The 18,266-nt window shown below is 41.9% G+C and overlaps 3 protein-coding genes across 9 annotated transcripts in view; 2 read left to right on the top strand and 1 right to left on the bottom strand.

Annotated features, from left to right (window-relative positions):
* Positions 1-286: 286 nt before the first annotated feature.
* On the top strand, positions 287-3,634 carry ciao2a (cytosolic iron-sulfur assembly component 2A). 2 transcript variants are annotated; one of them, XM_077595557.1, is made up of 5 exons: positions 287-521; positions 1,048-1,212; positions 1,301-1,350; positions 1,757-1,804; positions 2,753-3,634. In XM_077595557.1, exons 1-5 carry the CDS (start codon positions 494-496, stop codon positions 2,861-2,863), a joined length of 402 nt encoding a protein of 133 aa, XP_077451683.1. In that variant the 5' UTR covers positions 287-493; the 3' UTR covers positions 2,864-3,634. The 2 variants fall into 2 exon arrangements, with proteins under 2 accessions (XP_077451683.1, XP_077451684.1); XM_077595558.1 differs by having other exon boundaries at positions 292-521; positions 1,757-1,802; positions 2,763-3,634.
* A 2,407-nt stretch (positions 3,635-6,041) lies between these two features.
* LOC144071948 (relaxin-3 receptor 1-like) lies at positions 6,042-7,478 on the top strand. Its single transcript, XM_077597476.1, has one exon. It carries the CDS (start codon positions 6,333-6,335, stop codon positions 7,476-7,478), a length of 1,146 nt encoding a protein of 381 aa, XP_077453602.1. The 5' UTR covers positions 6,042-6,332.
* A 1,495-nt stretch (positions 7,479-8,973) lies between these two features.
* LOC144071293 (serine/threonine-protein kinase BRSK2) overlaps positions 8,974-18,266 on the bottom strand; it is a 148,208-nt gene continuing 138,915 nt past the window's right edge. For 4 of the 6 annotated variants that reach the window (XM_077596261.1, XM_077596265.1, XM_077596263.1 and 1 more), the window contains 3 exons: positions 16,542-16,722; positions 14,640-14,729; positions 8,974-11,016 (listed from right to left, as the gene is read on the bottom strand). In XM_077596261.1, coding sequence (XP_077452387.1) covers positions 10,880-11,016; positions 14,640-14,729; positions 16,542-16,722 — 408 coding nt within the window. In that variant the 3' untranslated portion in view covers positions 8,974-10,879. Of the gene's footprint in view, positions 11,017-13,542; positions 14,538-14,639; positions 14,730-16,541; positions 16,723-18,266 lie in introns of those variants that run through there. The other 2 variants (XM_077596264.1, XM_077596262.1) reach the window with 2 other exon arrangements.

The raw sequence follows: 18,266 nt of genomic DNA, 5'->3' as shown, positions 1-18,266 counted from the left end.
GAGAAAGATGCACTATTTTCCCTTTTTAAAAAAATATCTATTCATTTTCCCTTCTACTGATCCTCACAAGTGTCGTGGAGGTTATTAAGATGATTGGACACTCTAAATTGCCCATATGGGTATGGGTGTGAGTGTGAATGGTTGTCCGGCTCCTCGTGCCCTGCGATCGGCTGACCACCGATTCAGGGTGTCCCCCGCTTCTGGCCCGAGGTCAGCTGGGATAGGCTCCAACACCCCCCGCGACCCTAGTGGGGATAAAGCGGTTCAGAATGAAAGGTTGAAGTGATGCCTGTTGTACTCGATATTTTTGTTCAATCGAGCATCGATTGCTTTTGCCAGAAACAAAATGTCAGCCTTCAGCTGATCTGAGTACAGTTTAGGACTTCTTCGAAATTATCACTCTATATTTTGTTTTTGTGCCTCTTATCATGGCTGTCACACACGCTTTTTGTTAACCTCTACTGATCCCAGGAATGATTCGAGAAGTACAAGAATGGAAGAGAAAGCCTTAGAAGTTTACGGTGGGTGACTGAATCAGACTCCGTTAAAAACAACTCGTTCTAAGCACAGGTGAACATAAAGTAGGGATGATAAGTTGACAATTTGAGATCGAAATGAAAATAAACGAATACAATGAAGTCGTCACCTGCTTAGCATCTAGTATGAACGAATCTATTTAAATTGTATTCGTCGGTGTCCTGGTGTAAAAGAGTCCGCTGCTCTGTTTGTTTATCCAATAAGTGTTTGCTTCACCAAACAGAAGCAATTTGATTTAATTACGTGAGTGCATTAGCTAATGAATCATCTAATCTACTTAGGTCGGTCACGGTTATATAAAAAATGACATTCACGAGCCGTAAATTGGAGTTACAAGTGAACTTCACTTTCAAAACTGCTCAGGTGATGTGAAATTATGAGGGAGGTTTTCAATCATGTCATTGATGATTGAAAAACTATTGACACAGACGTAAGCTATGACTTTAGTTATGGAGGAGTTGGAACTCATACCTTGAATATGAATCTTGGACTGTTTTTATCCCCCACCAGATGTGATCCGGACCATCCGTGACCCAGAGAAGCCCAACACACTGGAGGAACTTGACGTGGTGACAGAGAACTGCGTGGAGGTCCGCGAGCTGGGCCCCGAAGAGTACCTTATCATCATCAAGTTCTCCCCAACTGTCCCGCACTGCTCGCTGGCCACTCTCATCGGTCAGTCGCTTGCTTCCTCTAGGCCGCATCCTGCGTATGACTTCCTTCTTTTCCTTAGCTGTTTTTTTTTATTACCATATCTGTGCAGGTTTGTGTTTACAAGTCAAGCTTCAGCGATGTCTTCCCTTCAAACATAAAGTGAGTGTGAGAGCAGCACCTCCAAAAATACTTTGCACTTCATTACTAGAATAATGACCAACATAAGCAAAAGGGTGCTGTGTGAATGTTAATGTAGTGTGACTTTAAAACTCCTTGATGTACTCAAATAATTACCCAAAGTGACCTAAATATTAGCTAATTATAGTTATACACAAATACCATCAAGGGTTGAATAATATAAAATATTTTATCTAAACACTCCTAGATGTACTGAAATGCTTCCTATACATACATCTTTAAATACATGCGCTGATGTAAATACATGCGCTGATGTACTTTTTCATCTAGTTCACATTTACGATATCAAAATCAGAGGTGAGAAGTGAGTATGGAGTCAGTTGTTGAATAACTACAAATCCAAAACATGTCTAATAACTTTTTTCAGCTGGAAATTTACATCAGTGAGGGAACGCACACCACTGAAGAGGACAGTAAGTCACTTTACATCCTATCACTTAAAAAAAACCAGTTGTTGCCCAGTTTCCATAACCCCTTTTTTCACACCATTGTATATTATGAAAGATTAGGGGGAAATATTGTACTTGTGTTTGGAATCGTATTACCAGTAGTCAACTGTATTAAAAGCTAATTAGTATTGCATGGAGATTGGAGTCCAATGTAAATGGACAGCATGCAATTTAGAAGACGTTAAAGCGTATTAACACCCTTGAGGAGCAGGGGTGGGCAAACTGTATCTGGGTGCGGGTTTTCATTCCAACCCATAAAGAGGACACCTTTTTACCAATCTGGTGTCCTACAAGTGCAATCAGTGGATTGCCATCTTGTTTTCTGCAGAAATCTCATTGCTAAAGCACATGTGTCTAAGTGGCGGCCCGGGGGCCAAATCTGGCCCACCGCATCATTTTGTGTGGTCCGGGAAAGTAAATCATGAGTGCTGACTTTCTATTTTAGGATCAAATTAAAATGAAGAGTATAGATGTATATTAAATTTCCTGATTTCCCCCCCTTTTAAATCAATAATTGTAATTTTGTAATCATTTTTTTCTGTGTTTTTAGTTCAAAAATCATTTTGTAAAATCTAAAAATATATAAAAAAAGCTAAAATAAACATTGTTTTAGATCTATAAAAAACGGAATATTCAGGGCTTTTAATCCAGTTCTTTTAATCCATTTATTAAAAAAATATCTAAATATTATATCTAAAATGGTCCGGACCACAAGAAATCGATTTGACGTTAACGCGGCCCGCGAACCAACCCGAGTCTGACACCCCTGGGCTAAAGTGTCTGTTCTGGATCGGTTGGAACAAAAACCTGCACCCACAGCGGACTTCGAGGAACGGTTTGCCCACCTCTGCTTTAGGGGGTCAGTGTCACACGGAAAGGCTTGATGTTCACACCTTTGTCATTTTTTTTCATGTTTGCGACCAGTCAACAAGCAGATCAACGACAAAGAACGAGTAGCCGCGGCCATGGAAAACCCCGACCTCAGGGACATTGTGGAGCAATGCGTTATCGAGCCTGATGACTGAGCGCACACCTATGCTCACGTTATGTGCATCTAGGTGGGAGAGTGCGACTGTGTGTGTGTATATAAATCGAGGAATATATAGAGTAGTCATTTTTCTACAGTTCCTGTCTATCGTGATGATGGGTCACCAGCATTTGTTATGATAATAGGATGGTATTAACATCCCATATGTAAATCATGCATTAAAACAAATGTCAGCGTTTCCTATTGACTTAAATCGAGAAATTCTTATTAAAAACAATCAAAATTCAAACGTGTGTCATTCATGACTAGAATGAATTTAACGACCTGTTGACAACTTTTGGGAGCTTATCACAACAGTCGTTAACATGGCAGCACTCTGGTGTATACATTTTTCAGGGAATGTGAGCCAATATAGATTACTATATAAAGGGGCGTGCGTCTGAATGCACTTGCATGTAAACTACATTAACTTCTATTTTTAACATGTTTCAATGGAATCTGCTCGTTAACCTGGAATTACAGTCATTACTGTGTGTGGGTGTGCGTACTCGCAATTCAGTTGCATGCAAGATGGCCTCACAAGTTGGTCATCTGGTTTTACGATCTCTTTCTGGGAACTGATAATTGAATTTACAGTATTTTGTCTTGCCATCTCCGACTAAAGAAAGCTAGCATGTCTCCACGAAAACCCAGTGGTGGACCATTAGGGCCTGCAAGGACTTCTCTGCTGGCCTAAAAAATATCTGAATCACAGTTAATTATATTTTGTCCATGAATGCTTATTAAATAAATCCAAATTGTCTGTCAACTTCCTTTCATTGCTTTTCCCCTTGTTGCGGTGCTTCCAGATGTGTGTTTTCAAATTCAAGCATTTAACCAATCACATTTAGACCATTATTTGTTGCCAGGGTCAGAAATCTACATGGAGGCTTTCACAATCATTTCTGCAGGCCCTGCAGCGTGAAATAAGCGTCGATAAAACAGTTGCTTTAACCAATCAGATTTCGAGTTGGCGACACCAAAGCCTTCTCGCAGGCGTAGGAATACATCATCACTTTCACAAACTATGATTTGGCTTCTGCTCACGAGTTTCAGCGTGGATTTTTACATTTTTCTGGACAAAAAAATACATAAATAATTATAATAAAAGAAAAAAATCGCAAAGAAGTGAATTCGCAATAACCGAGGGAAGACCGTAGCTTGCATTTAGGACCCTCACACCTATACACAAACCTGGCGATTGAAAATGTAATCATTTATCATCTAAAATTAAAACCAGAATTTTTTTTACTGCACTTTCAACAAGGCCAGTCGGGACAACAACGCCAGTTATGACTTGTTGTTTTGGTTCCTATGTCAATGATATGGGCAGTTAAACCGCATGGAAACATCTAACGCCGGTATATTTCACTGGAGTTTAGCTCATAATACAACCCAACTCATTAACCACACGTCATAGCAATCTGAAGGCAACTATTCGGATTAAAACAACAATAAACTATTGACAACGGGCACCACTTCATTCTGTGTTCCTGTCAAGAAGGTGGTTTTATCGGCAGTGTTCGTGTTTTTTCAATTTCCAACAGGTATTAACCATTTTCTGATTAAAAGATTGAATTTCTTGATATAAAAAACCCCCAACAAAAACATTGGCTGCCACTGTAATATAAGTAAACAGACGAGGTTGTATACGCAAAGAGCCCGTACATTCTTTACATCACTTGCAAAATGGGATAAAAAAACATCTTTTTTTGCGTATCTTACAAAAAAAGTATACAATGGGTTGGTTGGGTCAGCAAAGTTCAATCTATCAAATTCAGGTAAGTGCCCCTTCTCCACCCTATGTGATTAGATGGAGAAGTCTTTTTGTTTACTTATATCTTGATGAGAGTTTCTGCTTCAGCAGAAACTGGTGTTATGAGTTTCGTTAGCCAAACAATAGATAGCTTATTGTCATAAAATTTCAGATTTACACCCCTACTCGAGATAGAAAGAGAACGGACAGCTGATTGTATATTTGAAAACACTCAGCAGGTGGAGGCAGGCAGACAGAAAGTGACCAGCGGGCATGACGATTTCCAGCTTGAATTTTATTGTATTGCGAAAAAGAGTCAATTTGCATCGGGTTAATTTCCTGTGTGTGATTGTGTTTGAGGAAAAATATCGTTTGAGTTAATTTGTCATCTTCATTTACTATATTGTGTTGACTTTACTCACTGCTTTCTCCCTGCTGCTTAATTAGCAAACAGTGATAAGAAGCCACACTGCATCTCTTTAACACCTGCCAGGAAAAAAAAAACGCCTTATCTAGCTTTGTGTGTGTGGTGATGATAAAGCCGGTCAGTTTTGAGTAGCCTGTAGGGCGCGGATCAAAAGGCAGCGTTAAGCTGTTTAGTAACACCACACACTACAAAGCCTGCCGTTCAGGGCCAGAACACTCCCAAGGCGAGTGAGGGTGGCACTATGCGGTTGTCACGGCTATTACCTCCTTTGAGTGATGCCTTCAAACTTAGTGAAGAATGCCAGCATCTTCCTCGGTTGTTTTTGGCCAACCAGCTTGCCTGCTTGAAGGCAATATATATACAAATGGATAAATTCATTCCATTTTTGAACGGCTCACTAGGATCGCGGGGGGTGCCGGAGCCTATCCCAGCTGACTTCGGACCAGCCAATCACAGGGCACAAGGAGACGGACAACCATGCACACTCACACCCATACCTAGGGGCAATTTAGAGTGTCCAATCAGCCTACCATGCATGTTTTTGGAATGTGGAAGGAAACCGGAGTACCCAGAGGAAACCCACGCAGGCCCGGGGAGAACATGCAAACTCAACACAGGTGAACATGACCACGATTTGAACCCAGGGCCCCAGAGCTGTGAGACCGACGCGCTAAACACTCATGCCACCGGGCTGCCCACCCACATGCATGCTCTTACAAATTAGCCTTCAAGTAAACAAAGCACCGGTTTTCAGCCATGCGTCAAAGGATTAAATGACATTAAAATGCACATTAAACAAATGTGTGTTGCTGCATTGCGACTAATGGTGTGTGCGTAATTAAGAGTTGATTGTGGTTTGGGTGTACATGCATTTGTATGTGCTTGTGTTTGAGTATTGCCACCAGTGATGGGAAAAGAACACGTGTGTGTTTGATTAGTAATCACGTTATCTATGTGTGCGTGAAAATGTCTGTTTGTGTAGTGTATGTGCCATTTAAATCTAGGCTGTGCATCCACACGTGGTGTGAATGTGAAAGAGATCCTTGTATATATGATTTTTGAGTGGGATTTGTTTGTTAGGGTTGTGTGGATGTGTGTGAGAAGCTTTGGTCCATCAAGGCCCACCCCTTCTTGCTCATGCACCTCCCCGAAGTGAACATTGTTATAAAGGGTGCTGCAGTGGTGCATCTCACTGAGAAAGAAGGGCAGCCAACAGGAGGTCAGACAGGTAACCTCAGGTGCAACGGAAGTCGCCAACGTGGGGAAAGGAAAACATAGCAGCGAATGGCCACGGAGGCGAGGAGCCGCAACTGCAGCACGTCCTGGAACGTTTCAGTGCCCGTGGACGAGCCGAAGGATGGCTTGGCAACACTTCGCGTGCTTTTGTCAGGACTCTACTTGCTGGTTTGCGCGGCCGGGCTCCTGGGAAACCTGTTGGTTCTGGTGCTTGTCAGAGTGCGTAAATCCAGTGGTGGGGGGCGTGGCCGTCGCCCCACCATCAACGTGTTCATCTTCAACCTGGCCGTGACCGACCTGGGCTTCGTGCTGATGTTGCCCTTCTGGGCGGCCGACACCCTTTTGGACTTCAGCTGGCCTTTCGGTCACGTAATGTGCAAGCTGGTGCTGAGCGTGACGGTGATGAACATGTACGCCAGCGTCTTCTTCCTCACCGCCATGAGCGTCACACGCTACCGCTCCTTGGCCTCGGCGCTGCGGCCACGCCTGGAGCGACGGAGGCGCAGGTTGTCAGCGTGCTGGGCGGTAGCCGCGCTATGGGCAGGGGCTACCGTGGCCACGGCGCCCGCCGCCATTTATTCCACTGTGCGCCACGTAGCGGGAGAGCGCCTGTGTCTGCTGGATTTTCCAGAAGGTGGCACCTGGCTTGCACTTTACCACATGCAGAAGATTCTAGTGGGCTTTTTGCTGCCTCTAGGAGTGGTCTGCGCAAGCTACCTGATGCTGCTACGCCTGTTGCGCATACACGGCAACACCAAGGGACTGTACCGGCGCGCCCACGTCACTCGCTCCGTCACTATTATCGTCCTGTCCTTCTTTCTGTGTTGGATGCCCAACCAGGCGGTGACCTTGTGGGGCGTTCTCGTAAAGCTGAACCTAGTGCACTGGGACCGTGCCTACTATGTGGTGCACACGTATGTGCACCCACTCAGCGTGTGCTTAGCTCACACAAACAGCTGCCTCAACCCACTGCTTTACTGCCTGCTGCGCCGTGACTTCAGAACCCACCTGAGGGACATGTTCCGGAAGGTGGCGTCACCCGCTGTGATCCACCCACGTGCCCCGTCGCCGCCCCAGGGCGCACGTGGGTGTGGGATTCCGCTCACCAACTTGGAGAACAGTAAAAATTCACGAATGCCGGTACTGGTTGAACTCTGCGAACCGGTTGTGATGGAGAATGAAAATGTCACGTGACCAAATGCAGTCTTTTCTGAACTTTGAATACACGCAGTGAGTGGCGTCTTTATTGACAAATTTGCTGTACAAGTGGGTGCAAAGTGGACCTTGCATTATTATTATTTATTTATTTGAGTGTCACTTAAGTATGCTATATTTTGTTTACATGAAAGTTAACGTTCTCACTTTTTTTTCAAATGTATGTTTACAGTGATGTACAGACGTTTCTTTGTAAAAAATCTGCAAATAGTTCAATTTTTTTCAACATTCACACTCACACTTATACGAAGGGGCAATTTAGAGTGTTCAACCAGCCTACGTGGATGTTTTTGAGATGTGGGAGGAAAAAAAAATCCACGCTAGCCCAGGGAGAGCATGCAAGCTGGGATCGAACCCTCAGCCTCAGAACTGTGAGGCCAACACGCCAACACGCCAACACGCCAACTACTCGCCCACCGGGCAAGCCTATCCGAAAAAATATGGCAAAAAAAAGTCATGTGATGAAACAATTTAAGCTCTCTTCAGTATCAATAGTCAAATAAAATATTAATGGAGGTTTTTAGAACAAAAGTAGATATACCAGTAACAGGGAAGATAACTGTGAAGAAAACTACATGAATTGCAGAAAAGTGTGCATACAGACCGTGAAAGCGAGGCTCTAAGATTCTTCAGATTTTTTTTTTGTTCAACTGGAGTTGTCACAAGGAGGCCTTGTTTTTTTATCCTTTGTTGCTGACTCTTCCTATCATAGTGAAGCAGAATTTACCAAACATTGGATAGTCTATTACATAATACAGGTTCGTTATAGCATAATATTGTATTTAAACTTTTCCATACATGCAACGAAACCACAGGAGACAATCTTTGAACGTGCTTAGTTGAGGAGCCGATGGTGCGAAGCTAACATCCGTGAGATCATGACGAAACTCCTGTAAATGAGAATCCCATATGGATGTGACGATATAGTGGTGCCGCAGCCCTCCTACACTGTCACTTCCATAGGTTGGCAATAAAAGGCTTCATCTCAGGGGCTCTTTTTTTCTGAGTCAGTGGGCATTCAACCATTCATTTTTCGAACTGCTTATCTTCACAAGGGCCGCAGGGGGTGCTGGAGCCAATTCAAGTTAACTATGGGCATCAGCCAATCGCAGGGCACAAGCAGACGGACAACCATACACGCTCACACTCATATGTCGGGATAATTTAGAGTGTCCAATCAGCCTACTTTGCATGTTTGTGGGATGTGGGAGAAATTGGATTACCTGGAGAAAACCCACGCAAGCCTGGGTAGCCTGCAAACTCCCTACAGTGAGGACCAACCTGGGATCGAACCAACAACCCTACAACCGTGAGGCCGGCACCCTACCCACTCGTCCACCAGGCCGCCCGGGATCCTACCAAGGTTTAGAAAATGGGCAGAAGGAAGAAAGAATACAGCAACAAAAATAATACATGCTTACGGCAAATAGACAATAAACGTCTGCTCAAAGGGGGAAAAAAAAGAACGACACCATAACTGAATGATTTTATTTTTTCAGCACTGATGATGCTCACAGTAGTCATGTTAGATGGGGATTACAGCAGTTTGTTTAATTCCTGCTCTGGATCTCTCAATCACTGACTATCCACTGAGCTGCTTGCTTTCTATTTGTAGAAAACAAAGGAGGGTTGACATGAGAGTATTGCTTTGTATTTGTAAATAGTGATATCCTCTTCCAATGTCTTCTACACGTACGCATAAGACAGCTCAGACCTCAGAGTCCTCATGGAGTGGCAAAAAGTGAAGGAGGCCTTTTCATCAAAAACGTTGTGTGCAAGATAAAAGGAGGAGTAAAAGATCAGCGGGCGGGTGGGGAGTTAAAAAAAAAAAAAAAAAAAAAAAAAACATCCCCTCAAAAAAGTGCAAAAAACAAAAGCCATGGGTAAAAAGCAAGGGGCGGTGAGCCAACGCAAAAGGTACTTTAGTGGCGTCTGATCAGCGTGGAACATTTACATCAAAGCCATGCAAAGAAAAGCTCATGTTTGATTGACATGCACACAGCAATACAAGTTAAACGTATAGAGCAGGAATCCCCATCATGGCAAAGAAGACAATCAATCCCATTTTTGAACGGTCTATGTACAAAGAGAAGATCGGTGGATCAATGTTGTCCTTCTCAGGCCCAGCCTACACAAACAATAATATAGAAACGGACAAATAGCAATAAAAGAGCATTCCCTCTCTCCAAAAAGAGGCTAAGTCTACATTCTTAAATCACTTGTTTTTTTTCCTATTTTTTTTCACCTTCTCCTCGTCACTGAGGTAAAGATTAATCATTCAGCTAAAATTAGATCTTGTTTTCTTCAAATGATGCCCCATTTACAAACACACAAGAGGGTAATAATAAATAACATTCAACTGACCTAACAGCTTTGTTCATATAAATAGTCCAGTTATAATAAATTAGGAAATGACACCGTGAGATGAATAAATAAGGGCCAAAATACAAAAATAAGCACGTATATCACATTAGAATGTTTGTTTGTAATTTATATTCCTACTGCTGGTAAGTATGTGAGAGATAGAAGTCTGAATGGAGAACTGAGGACAAAGTGCTGCAGAGAACATCAAAGACAAAGATGACCATGAGACCAAAAAATACAAATGTCTGTTGTCCTCTTGGCTAGCTAAACATCGTGTCACGACGAGACAACTCTTTGACTTTGTACATCGGAAATCACAGCAGTCTGTACAACACGATAAATCATTCATTTTCAGCTACCCACTCACAAGTCCACATTGGCGTACCCAACCCCTAAACCTCCCCCCGGCCATTCCCCGTCTCTCTCTGAAATCACAGTTCCAGTTCATTTGCAGCAGTAATGGTATTTTAGATCAAGTGAGAATTTTACACAGAGTTCTTGTCAAAAAAAGCACACACACACACACACAGGAAAAAAAAAACCTACAATCCGGCAAGCGTTGTTTCCATCTCCTCTTTTTCTTCTTGGAAATACATCCCAGAGTTTAATGTGCATACTGGACAAGTGCTGGTATGCATTTTGAGTCGCTTAGCAAAATGCTCGTTTTCTGAGCGAGGGGTGTGTGGTGCGTGGGTGTGGGACGCGAGGGTGGAAATGAGGGGTAAGGAACACCAACGGTATTATCAACTACTTCTACTTTCAGGGCATATGGGAAAAGGAGAGACGAAGGTACAAGTCTGCATGAAGGATCGCTTTCCATGGTAACCCAAACCTCTCGAAATCAGTCCTCCACGTGTACTTCTGTCTCTTGGCAGGCTCTCGGGGTTGAACAGGAAAGGGGGAGGGAGTGAACTTAATAGGTTTTCTGGATAAGTCCTGGGACGAGAGACAATCGAGGTTAGCACAAATGTGAGCAGCACAAAGGAGGTGAGATGAAAAGATGTGGCATTTTCTATCTAGTTGGGATCTAGTGACTCCTCTTGTAGTGTCAAGTGGACCAGCGCACATTTGGACGTATGGATTTCCTGCTCGTGCCTGCGAATGTGCGCGGGTGAGGGGCAGCGCTTGGATGGCACCTGGCCGTTCTTCTCGTCTGAAAAGAGGTGTCGTATTATGGCAAAATCACTCCAAGTGAAGCTGCCATGGTACATGGGGTTGAGGCAAGAAAAGTATACGGAAGGAGAGCTATTAGGGCTGCAAAGGTTGCACAAATATTGCCGAGAAGTGGGTGGGTCTGATTGTGTTGATTACGGGTAACACGATGCGGTAGGCATTAGCAGATCTGAGTTGTGCTATAGGGCACAAGGAACTTATCTCTCAGCAACACTCCAAATCTGACATACTCCCACCAGAATACATAGTACTAAACTTAAATATAAACTTCTCACGTGCACCGACAAAACCCAGAAAATCTTTGAAAAATCTCAACTCACGCATACAAATATGGCCAATATTCACACACCAAAAATTGAACTGACATTGTCAGACGATTACAAACCTAAAAACAACAAGAAACCTTCAATAAAGCAAAACACCAATATTAGCACAAAAAGTAATGTGCTAAAAACCTCTCACATCCCCCCAAAACTCACCACATGCACCAAAGTGTCAAAGTCAAACTATCACACATTCCAAAATAAAACTGCTATGCATCCAAAAACAAAAACAAAAAAACCTCCACATATTTTCCTCTAAAAACCACACACAAACTCTAATGCCCATCTAAAACCACATCACATGATCCCCCATATTTTCAAACCAACTAAAACTCTCAGCCCAGAACAACCTTTAATGGACCAAAACTTTTTGATTGAAAAATAACATGCAAAACCACTTATTTGGGTTCCACCCATTAACTGCTAGAATCTTATTCAAAGGCCTGCTGTCCAGGGGGGGAACTCTGGAGGTATTAGCAAAAAGGAAAAAGTTTAACATGTATCAGAGTTATTCCCTAGTGCATTTTAACCTAGCAATTAAAATCCCCCTGTCAAATAATTTAAATTAATCTTAACACGTGAAAGGTGCCAACCTGCCCTTTATTTTTGGCCATTTCCGTACGATCATGCTCATAATGAGCTGCCGTTGCTACTAATTGTTTAACCTGATCTATTGAAAGTGATTCTCATTTGCAACACGTAGTCTATTAATTAGACATGTTTTAAAATATCACGGGTGGTGCACAGAGCTTACACTGACTGCAATCAAATTCCCTGTTTCAGGCCTGCACTGGGAGATTACAGTATGTATTGCACATATGGAAAGATACTCGCTAGAAATGGGTACAACATTGGTGATTGGACACGCATGCTATTGGACATATGCAAAGAGATTAGCGCACATGTGTCAAAGTGGCGGCCCGGGGGCCCAATCTGGCCCGCCGCATCATTTTGTGTGGCCCGGGAAAGTAAATCATGAGTGCCGACTTTCTGTTTTAGGATCAAATTAAAATGAAGAGTATAGATGTATATTAAATTTCCTGATTTTCCCCCTTTTAAATCAATAATTGTAATTTTTCAATCCTTTTTTTCTGTGTTTTTAGTTCAAAAATCATTATGTAAAATCTAAATATATATATAAAAAAAGCTAAAATAAACATTGTTTTAGATCTATAAAAACTGAATATTCAGGGGTTTTAATCCAGTTCTTTTAATCCATTTATATATTTTTTTAAAAATTATATCTAAAATGGTCCGGCCCACATGAAATCAAGTTGACGTTAAAGCGGCCCGCGAACCAACCCGAGTCTGACACCCCTGGATTAGCGCATAACAATAGCAGCATGGTGAAAAACAGGGTTGGTTGAACAAGGCAATAGTGGTTAGTTAATACTTGTAATTATACTTTGTAGCCTGGATTCTTGATATTATACATCCTAGGATATATCCTGATATTTAAGCATATATCCAGACTTTTAGATTAGATTAGAACTTCATTTCATCCCATATTTGGGAAATTTCTTGGTTGCAGTAGCAAGACAGACAAGACACACAAGACATTGTAGACCTCGGTAAAAACTGGAGCCACACACAGGAAGTCCACAAGGTGGGGACCTTCTGCAGACTGAGACTGAGGTTACCGCGCGGTCCCTCAGTTGTCTGGAGGTTTTAAAGATCATCATCCTTGCCTAGAACCTCCTAAACTATCCTATCACCTAACTAATCAGCTGCAGTGGGGTGTTTCTAATATAAACATTCTATTTTTAATCAAGCACATTTCAATCAATCTTGTATTTACTTTATTTGTTTTTTTCTGTTCTCTGCACTGTTAATTTTTGCAAACGTTTTCGTGACTGACAGCGTGATGATCATAATGCACATAGTTGTATTTATATACTGCTTCAATCATTATTTCAGTCCTTACTTTTATGTTGTTCTAAACCTCAAGGTTAAAAACGTATCCAGATTTGAGAGTCTTGTGGAATCACATACTTTAGCTCCTGAGCCCTACTCAATTTTATGGACCTACTAATACCCCAACCATGTATTTAGGAGGAAAAAAAGGTAATCCAAAAGATTATTTTATTTATTTGAACAACACTTGCCCTACATGAAAGTCATACAAATGTTAGTTTTGTTGAACAAACGGTCAGGCAAGATAAACTGAAAAAAAAAATAAAAATAAAAAAAAAATCAGAAATTCCACTGGTTGCTGTAAAAAGTAGTATCCCTGAATATCAAATATAATGAATACATTAAAAATAAGTTCTTTTTCAATTAATTATAATCCTGTGAAAATGCAACATCTATAGTCAGAGGGATTTCCTTGTTTTTTTCCAGACTTAACATCACAGAGACTGTAAAAAAATATGGAGAAAGTCGAAATGCACAAGGAAAGAAAATGACTCCCAAAATTATTAATGTATGGCAATTTCACAGCAATGCTGTGTTCTAAAAAAATACAATGTGGATCATTTAGGCCAAGGGTGCTAAATACGATCACGAGCTACCAGTCGATCGCTATTGGTAGATCGCATGACAGTAAGATTTGATCGAAGGATTGGATTTGGATAAAAATGTTATATGGGACTTCAGCTGGCAAACAGCACCATCGCAAGTCCAAACACTATTACTACCTGCCTACACTATGTTGGGTCCTGCTTGCATCATAACTGCTGAGCTTTCTCAGGGGGCCGTGAAAAAAGGATAGATCGCGCAAAGTTGGCTCCTTGAAAAGTAGATCTTTGAGCAAAAAAGTTTGAGCACCCTGATTTAGGCAATAATGGTGAAAAAGAAGTGTGTTTTCCCTTTTGTCCAGCAGGAGGAGCCACGAGGATGTAAAATTCGACAACCCAAGCCTTAAAGCGGACAACAGTTTTCAGCATAGAAGGGACTCAAACACTCATTTGATTGCTCCTGTGTTGAAACCAGAACGCCGCAAATCACGTTTAGCTCCTTACGATAAAAGACATCACTAATGTGAAACAGAACAACAAACCCCATGTGGAGCAGTACTCTCTCTGCAATCATCTACTCGGGAGTCAAGCTCACAGCGCATTTGCCCAGGTCGGATACCACGGTGTTGCCATGGTGACAATGCCTCCATAAGAATGCGACTGGCCTTTCCGTACCTTCCCTATAATTTTCACTAGGCAACGTTGCAAACCACTGAGTAAGGCTGACGTGGGAGAAAGGAGATTTTTTATAAGAGTGGTGGTGGTGATGTGACCTAGGGGGGAGGGATAAAATGGCAGGGTGCAAAAAGGGGGGTCCTACTCACCAGTCAGCTGCTGGACTCCAGGCTGGTCATGTGTGCTTAACAACTGGCTCTGAATGGTCTCCACTACCCGCTTAAAGCGGCGACTGGGTCCTACAAAACAAACATACTAACCTGAATAAGGACAGACATTTGCATATGAGGAAGCAGATATAATTGAACCAGAAGCCGTTTTTAGCTTTTACTATGAGACAAAAGAGTGGGATTGCTTTAGATGGCGCGTCAATAAAATGTCGTGACCCTCCCTTCACATAGGCTGATAGAAATGGAACCCCCTACAGTACAATGGCAGGTAAGGATTAGGGAGTTTCCCCGAATGGGATTTTCTGCCAGCGGGGTTGTCGTCAAACACACTGACAATAAAATGATGCCCACCTACAGTGATATGCATAGTGAGCCAAGAGCCCCGTGTCAGTTTCTATTTTAAATATTCAATTTTAACCGGTGCTAGTGCGGTGGCGCATATAGGAAGAAAACCTTTTACGCTTACCCAGAGAAAACCTACACTGGCACGGTGAAAACATGCAAACTCCACACAAAAAGACAGTACAGTGGTACCTCGACCTACGATCAGCTCTACCTACGACATGCTCGAGGTACGATGAAAATTACGATCGAATAATTCGCCTGAGATACGATCAAAATTTCGAGATGCGACCAAGCCAGGTGGCCATGACATGAGAGGCTGTCTATCATTGTAGCGCACTGTCTTTTTTTGCCGCATCTCTTTCGTGTATAACAGATATCTACGAGCACTGAACGATTTATTCAGACGAGTTTCGACCAGGAAACGCACAACACACATGCGCGGCCAAAAAGAGGGCTTTCTGGGTAATGAAGTATACTCGTGCACACAACACCGATAGCCAATGGCACCCTTTCTCAGAATAAAACTTCATTACCCACAATCAATACGTGGGTAGGCTGTTATTCCTTCCTTAGCCTGTTAGCTCCCGCGATCACTCATTCAAGACTACTTCTCATTGGCAAGTGGTTGTGCGTTATCCTATTGTGAGGACACTTGTGTGCATCATTTTCGGAAAAAAATGAAGGAAATACAACAGCAAACAGCCCATCGATAGCGAACGTGAGGGTAGAGGCGTGCGTGGCAAACAGCTAACCCGCCCAGAACGAAGGTTATAAAAAATTAAACAAAATTAGAATTCAGTTTTGTGTAAAGTTACATTAAACGTATGTTTGAGTGTGTCTGTATATATTAATCCAAGTTAATTTAAATTTGTTTGTTCGGCTGCGAGTAAGTGCGTTGTTGCCGTGGATAAAGTCCCCCCGAACACCCCCCCCCCCCCCCCCCCCCCTTCGTGTATGTCGGTTTCTCTACCCTCCGCGAAATGCGTCTAGTTTTACTTCTATTAAACCACTAGTTATGTGTTACTTTGTTAATAGATGGCGAATTAGAAGAAAAAAAACATTTTTTCCAATCCAATATCCTGCTTTTGGTGTTTTTTCAGAGGGTTGGAACGAATTAATTTGTTTTTACTTCATTTCAATGGGAAACGTCCGCTCGAGTTACGAAAAGTTTGACATATGATCTTAGTCCCGGAAACACATTAAGATCGTATGTCGAGGTACCACTGTATTGTTTTATAAGATGAAAAAATATCATTATATTCAAATTATTTTTAATAGATTTTGTAGTTGATAGCCTGGGCTCGTGGATCCTTGTTTCAGAAAGAAATACGTACTTTTATTGTCACGTGTGCCCAACACCCAAATAGTAAATTGTGTCCATGAAATTTTCTCAGTACTGTTCTGTGTGCCGTTTACTTGTCTGGACTCAGGACATAACAGAGTCGGCATTAGTGTGAAGGTTTGCATGTATGGACCGTAATTGAATGATACACGCAAAGATGATAGTGATTATCTGGTATAACGCAGCATCCGAACCTGAGAGCAGTGTGAATGTGACGGAGTAGATGCCATTTTCTTTGGTGGCAGCTGTGCTCTCCGTGTAGGTGATGTCCACCTGGAATTTAACCGGCTTCTGGAAGACTGTAGGGCCGGCGTTGGACTTGTATTCTGCTCGGAAACTGGTCTGCGAAATGACGCTGTGGCTCAGGCTTGGGATCTGAATTCAAACCGAGAAAAATGACGTGAGTGATAGAATTAAATGTAGGCCGCGTTCCGTGTTTAATTTTTCACCAGCATTCTGGAAATGATAACCCTCAAAGAAAGATTCCCCATGAATTATGAGCCACATCCAAACTCTGAGGAGATTAATACCTTAGGAAGCAGCCATGCGTGCGAGGGATTAAAGCTAATGTAGTATTCAGTCATTCAACAACTTTGCACTCTACCGCCTAAAATGCATTTTTATGCCTAATGAACACGTCAGTCGTAAAATGGTCACATTTCGCCGTAACGTGGTGGATGTGTTGACGTTCCATTAATGTGAGGGTGCTCCAAGGGATAATTCCAGCGATACAGGTGCCAATCTCCTGTCGGTAAAACCAGTCGCCACTGCCCGGGAGGGATAATAGCAACATTAATGATGGGGTAGGGGGCATATTTGACCTTGATTTCATGAGTCAGGCCCAACTTGGTTAAATTTACTGCAAGATCTTGTAAAATCTAACTGAAGCGAGCACAGGTTGCTAAATGCTTAACTTGATCGTGCACTGCATGGATGTTAGATACTATGAGTGTGTCTGTTCCAAGTTGAGTTTAAATGCACTGCACAATGCGGGTCAGACTGACTGCTTCCTCCTTTTCGACACAAACTCGCGGATTTATTCTCTTAACATACACCGGAGTATCACAACCATACATTCAAGATGTAAAATTGAGGATATAAAAAGCTACAGGAGATGTGCCTTTAGGTTTTGTATCACGTGTCAAAGTGGCGGCCCGGGGGCCAAATCTGTCCCGCCGCATCATTTTGTGTGGCCCGGGAAAGTAGATCATGAGGGCCGACTTTCTGTTTTAGGATCAGATTAAAATGAAGAGTATAGATGTATATTAAATTTCCTGATTTTCCCCCTTTTAAATCAATAATTGTAATTTTTTAATCATTTTTTTCTATTTTTTTAGTTAAAAAATAATTTTGTAAAATCTAAAAAAATATATAAAAAAGCTAAAATAAACATTGTTTTAGATCTATAAAAAACTGAATGTTCAGGGATTTTAATCCATTTATAAAAAGTCTATCTAAATTTATCTAAAATGGTCCAGCCCACATGAAATTGAGTTGACGTTAACGCGGCCCGTGAACCAATCAGTCTGACACCCCTGTCCTAGGATATATCCTGATATTTAAGCATATATCCACACTTTTAGATTAGTAGCAAGACAGACACAAGACACACAAGACATTGTAGACCTAGGTAAAAAACTGGAGCCACACACAGGAAGTCCACAAGGTGGGGACCTTCTGCAGACTGAGACTGAGGTTACCGTGCGGTCCCTCAGTAGTCCGGAGGTTTTAAAGATCATCTTCTTTACCTAGAACCTCCTAAACTGTCCTATCACCTAATCAGCTGCAGTGGGGTGTTTCTAATATAAACATTCAATAATTGTAATTTTTTAAATCATTTTTTCTGTGTTTTTAGTTAAAAAATCATTTTGTAAAATCTAAAAAAATATATATAAAAAGCCAAAATAAACATATTTTTA

Source organism: Stigmatopora argus, chromosome 3 (assembly GCF_051989625.1).
Source record: "Stigmatopora argus isolate UIUO_Sarg chromosome 3, RoL_Sarg_1.0, whole genome shotgun sequence".
Taxonomy (NCBI): Eukaryota; Metazoa; Chordata; class Actinopteri; order Syngnathiformes; family Syngnathidae; genus Stigmatopora; species Stigmatopora argus.
The sequence above is the reverse complement of the archived record's forward strand: the minus strand, read 5'-3'. Positions and strand labels throughout refer to the sequence as shown.

Excerpts from the sequence above, each read along its gene's own strand:
- ciao2a (XM_077595557.1), top strand. The coding sequence starts at position 494 with ATGGAAGAGAAAGCCTTAGAAGTTTACG. Across the intron at positions 1,351-1,756 it reads GTCTTCCCTTCAAACATAAA|CTGGAAATTTACATCAGTGA; the intron begins GTGAGTGTGAGA and ends AACTTTTTTCAG. Across the intron at positions 1,805-2,752 it reads ACACCACTGAAGAGGACAGT|TTGCGACCAGTCAACAAGCA; the intron begins AAGTCACTTTAC and ends TTTTTTTCATGT.
- LOC144071948 (XM_077597476.1), top strand. The coding sequence starts at position 6,333 with ATGGCCACGGAGGCGAGGAGCCGCAACTGCAGCACGTCCTGGAACGTT.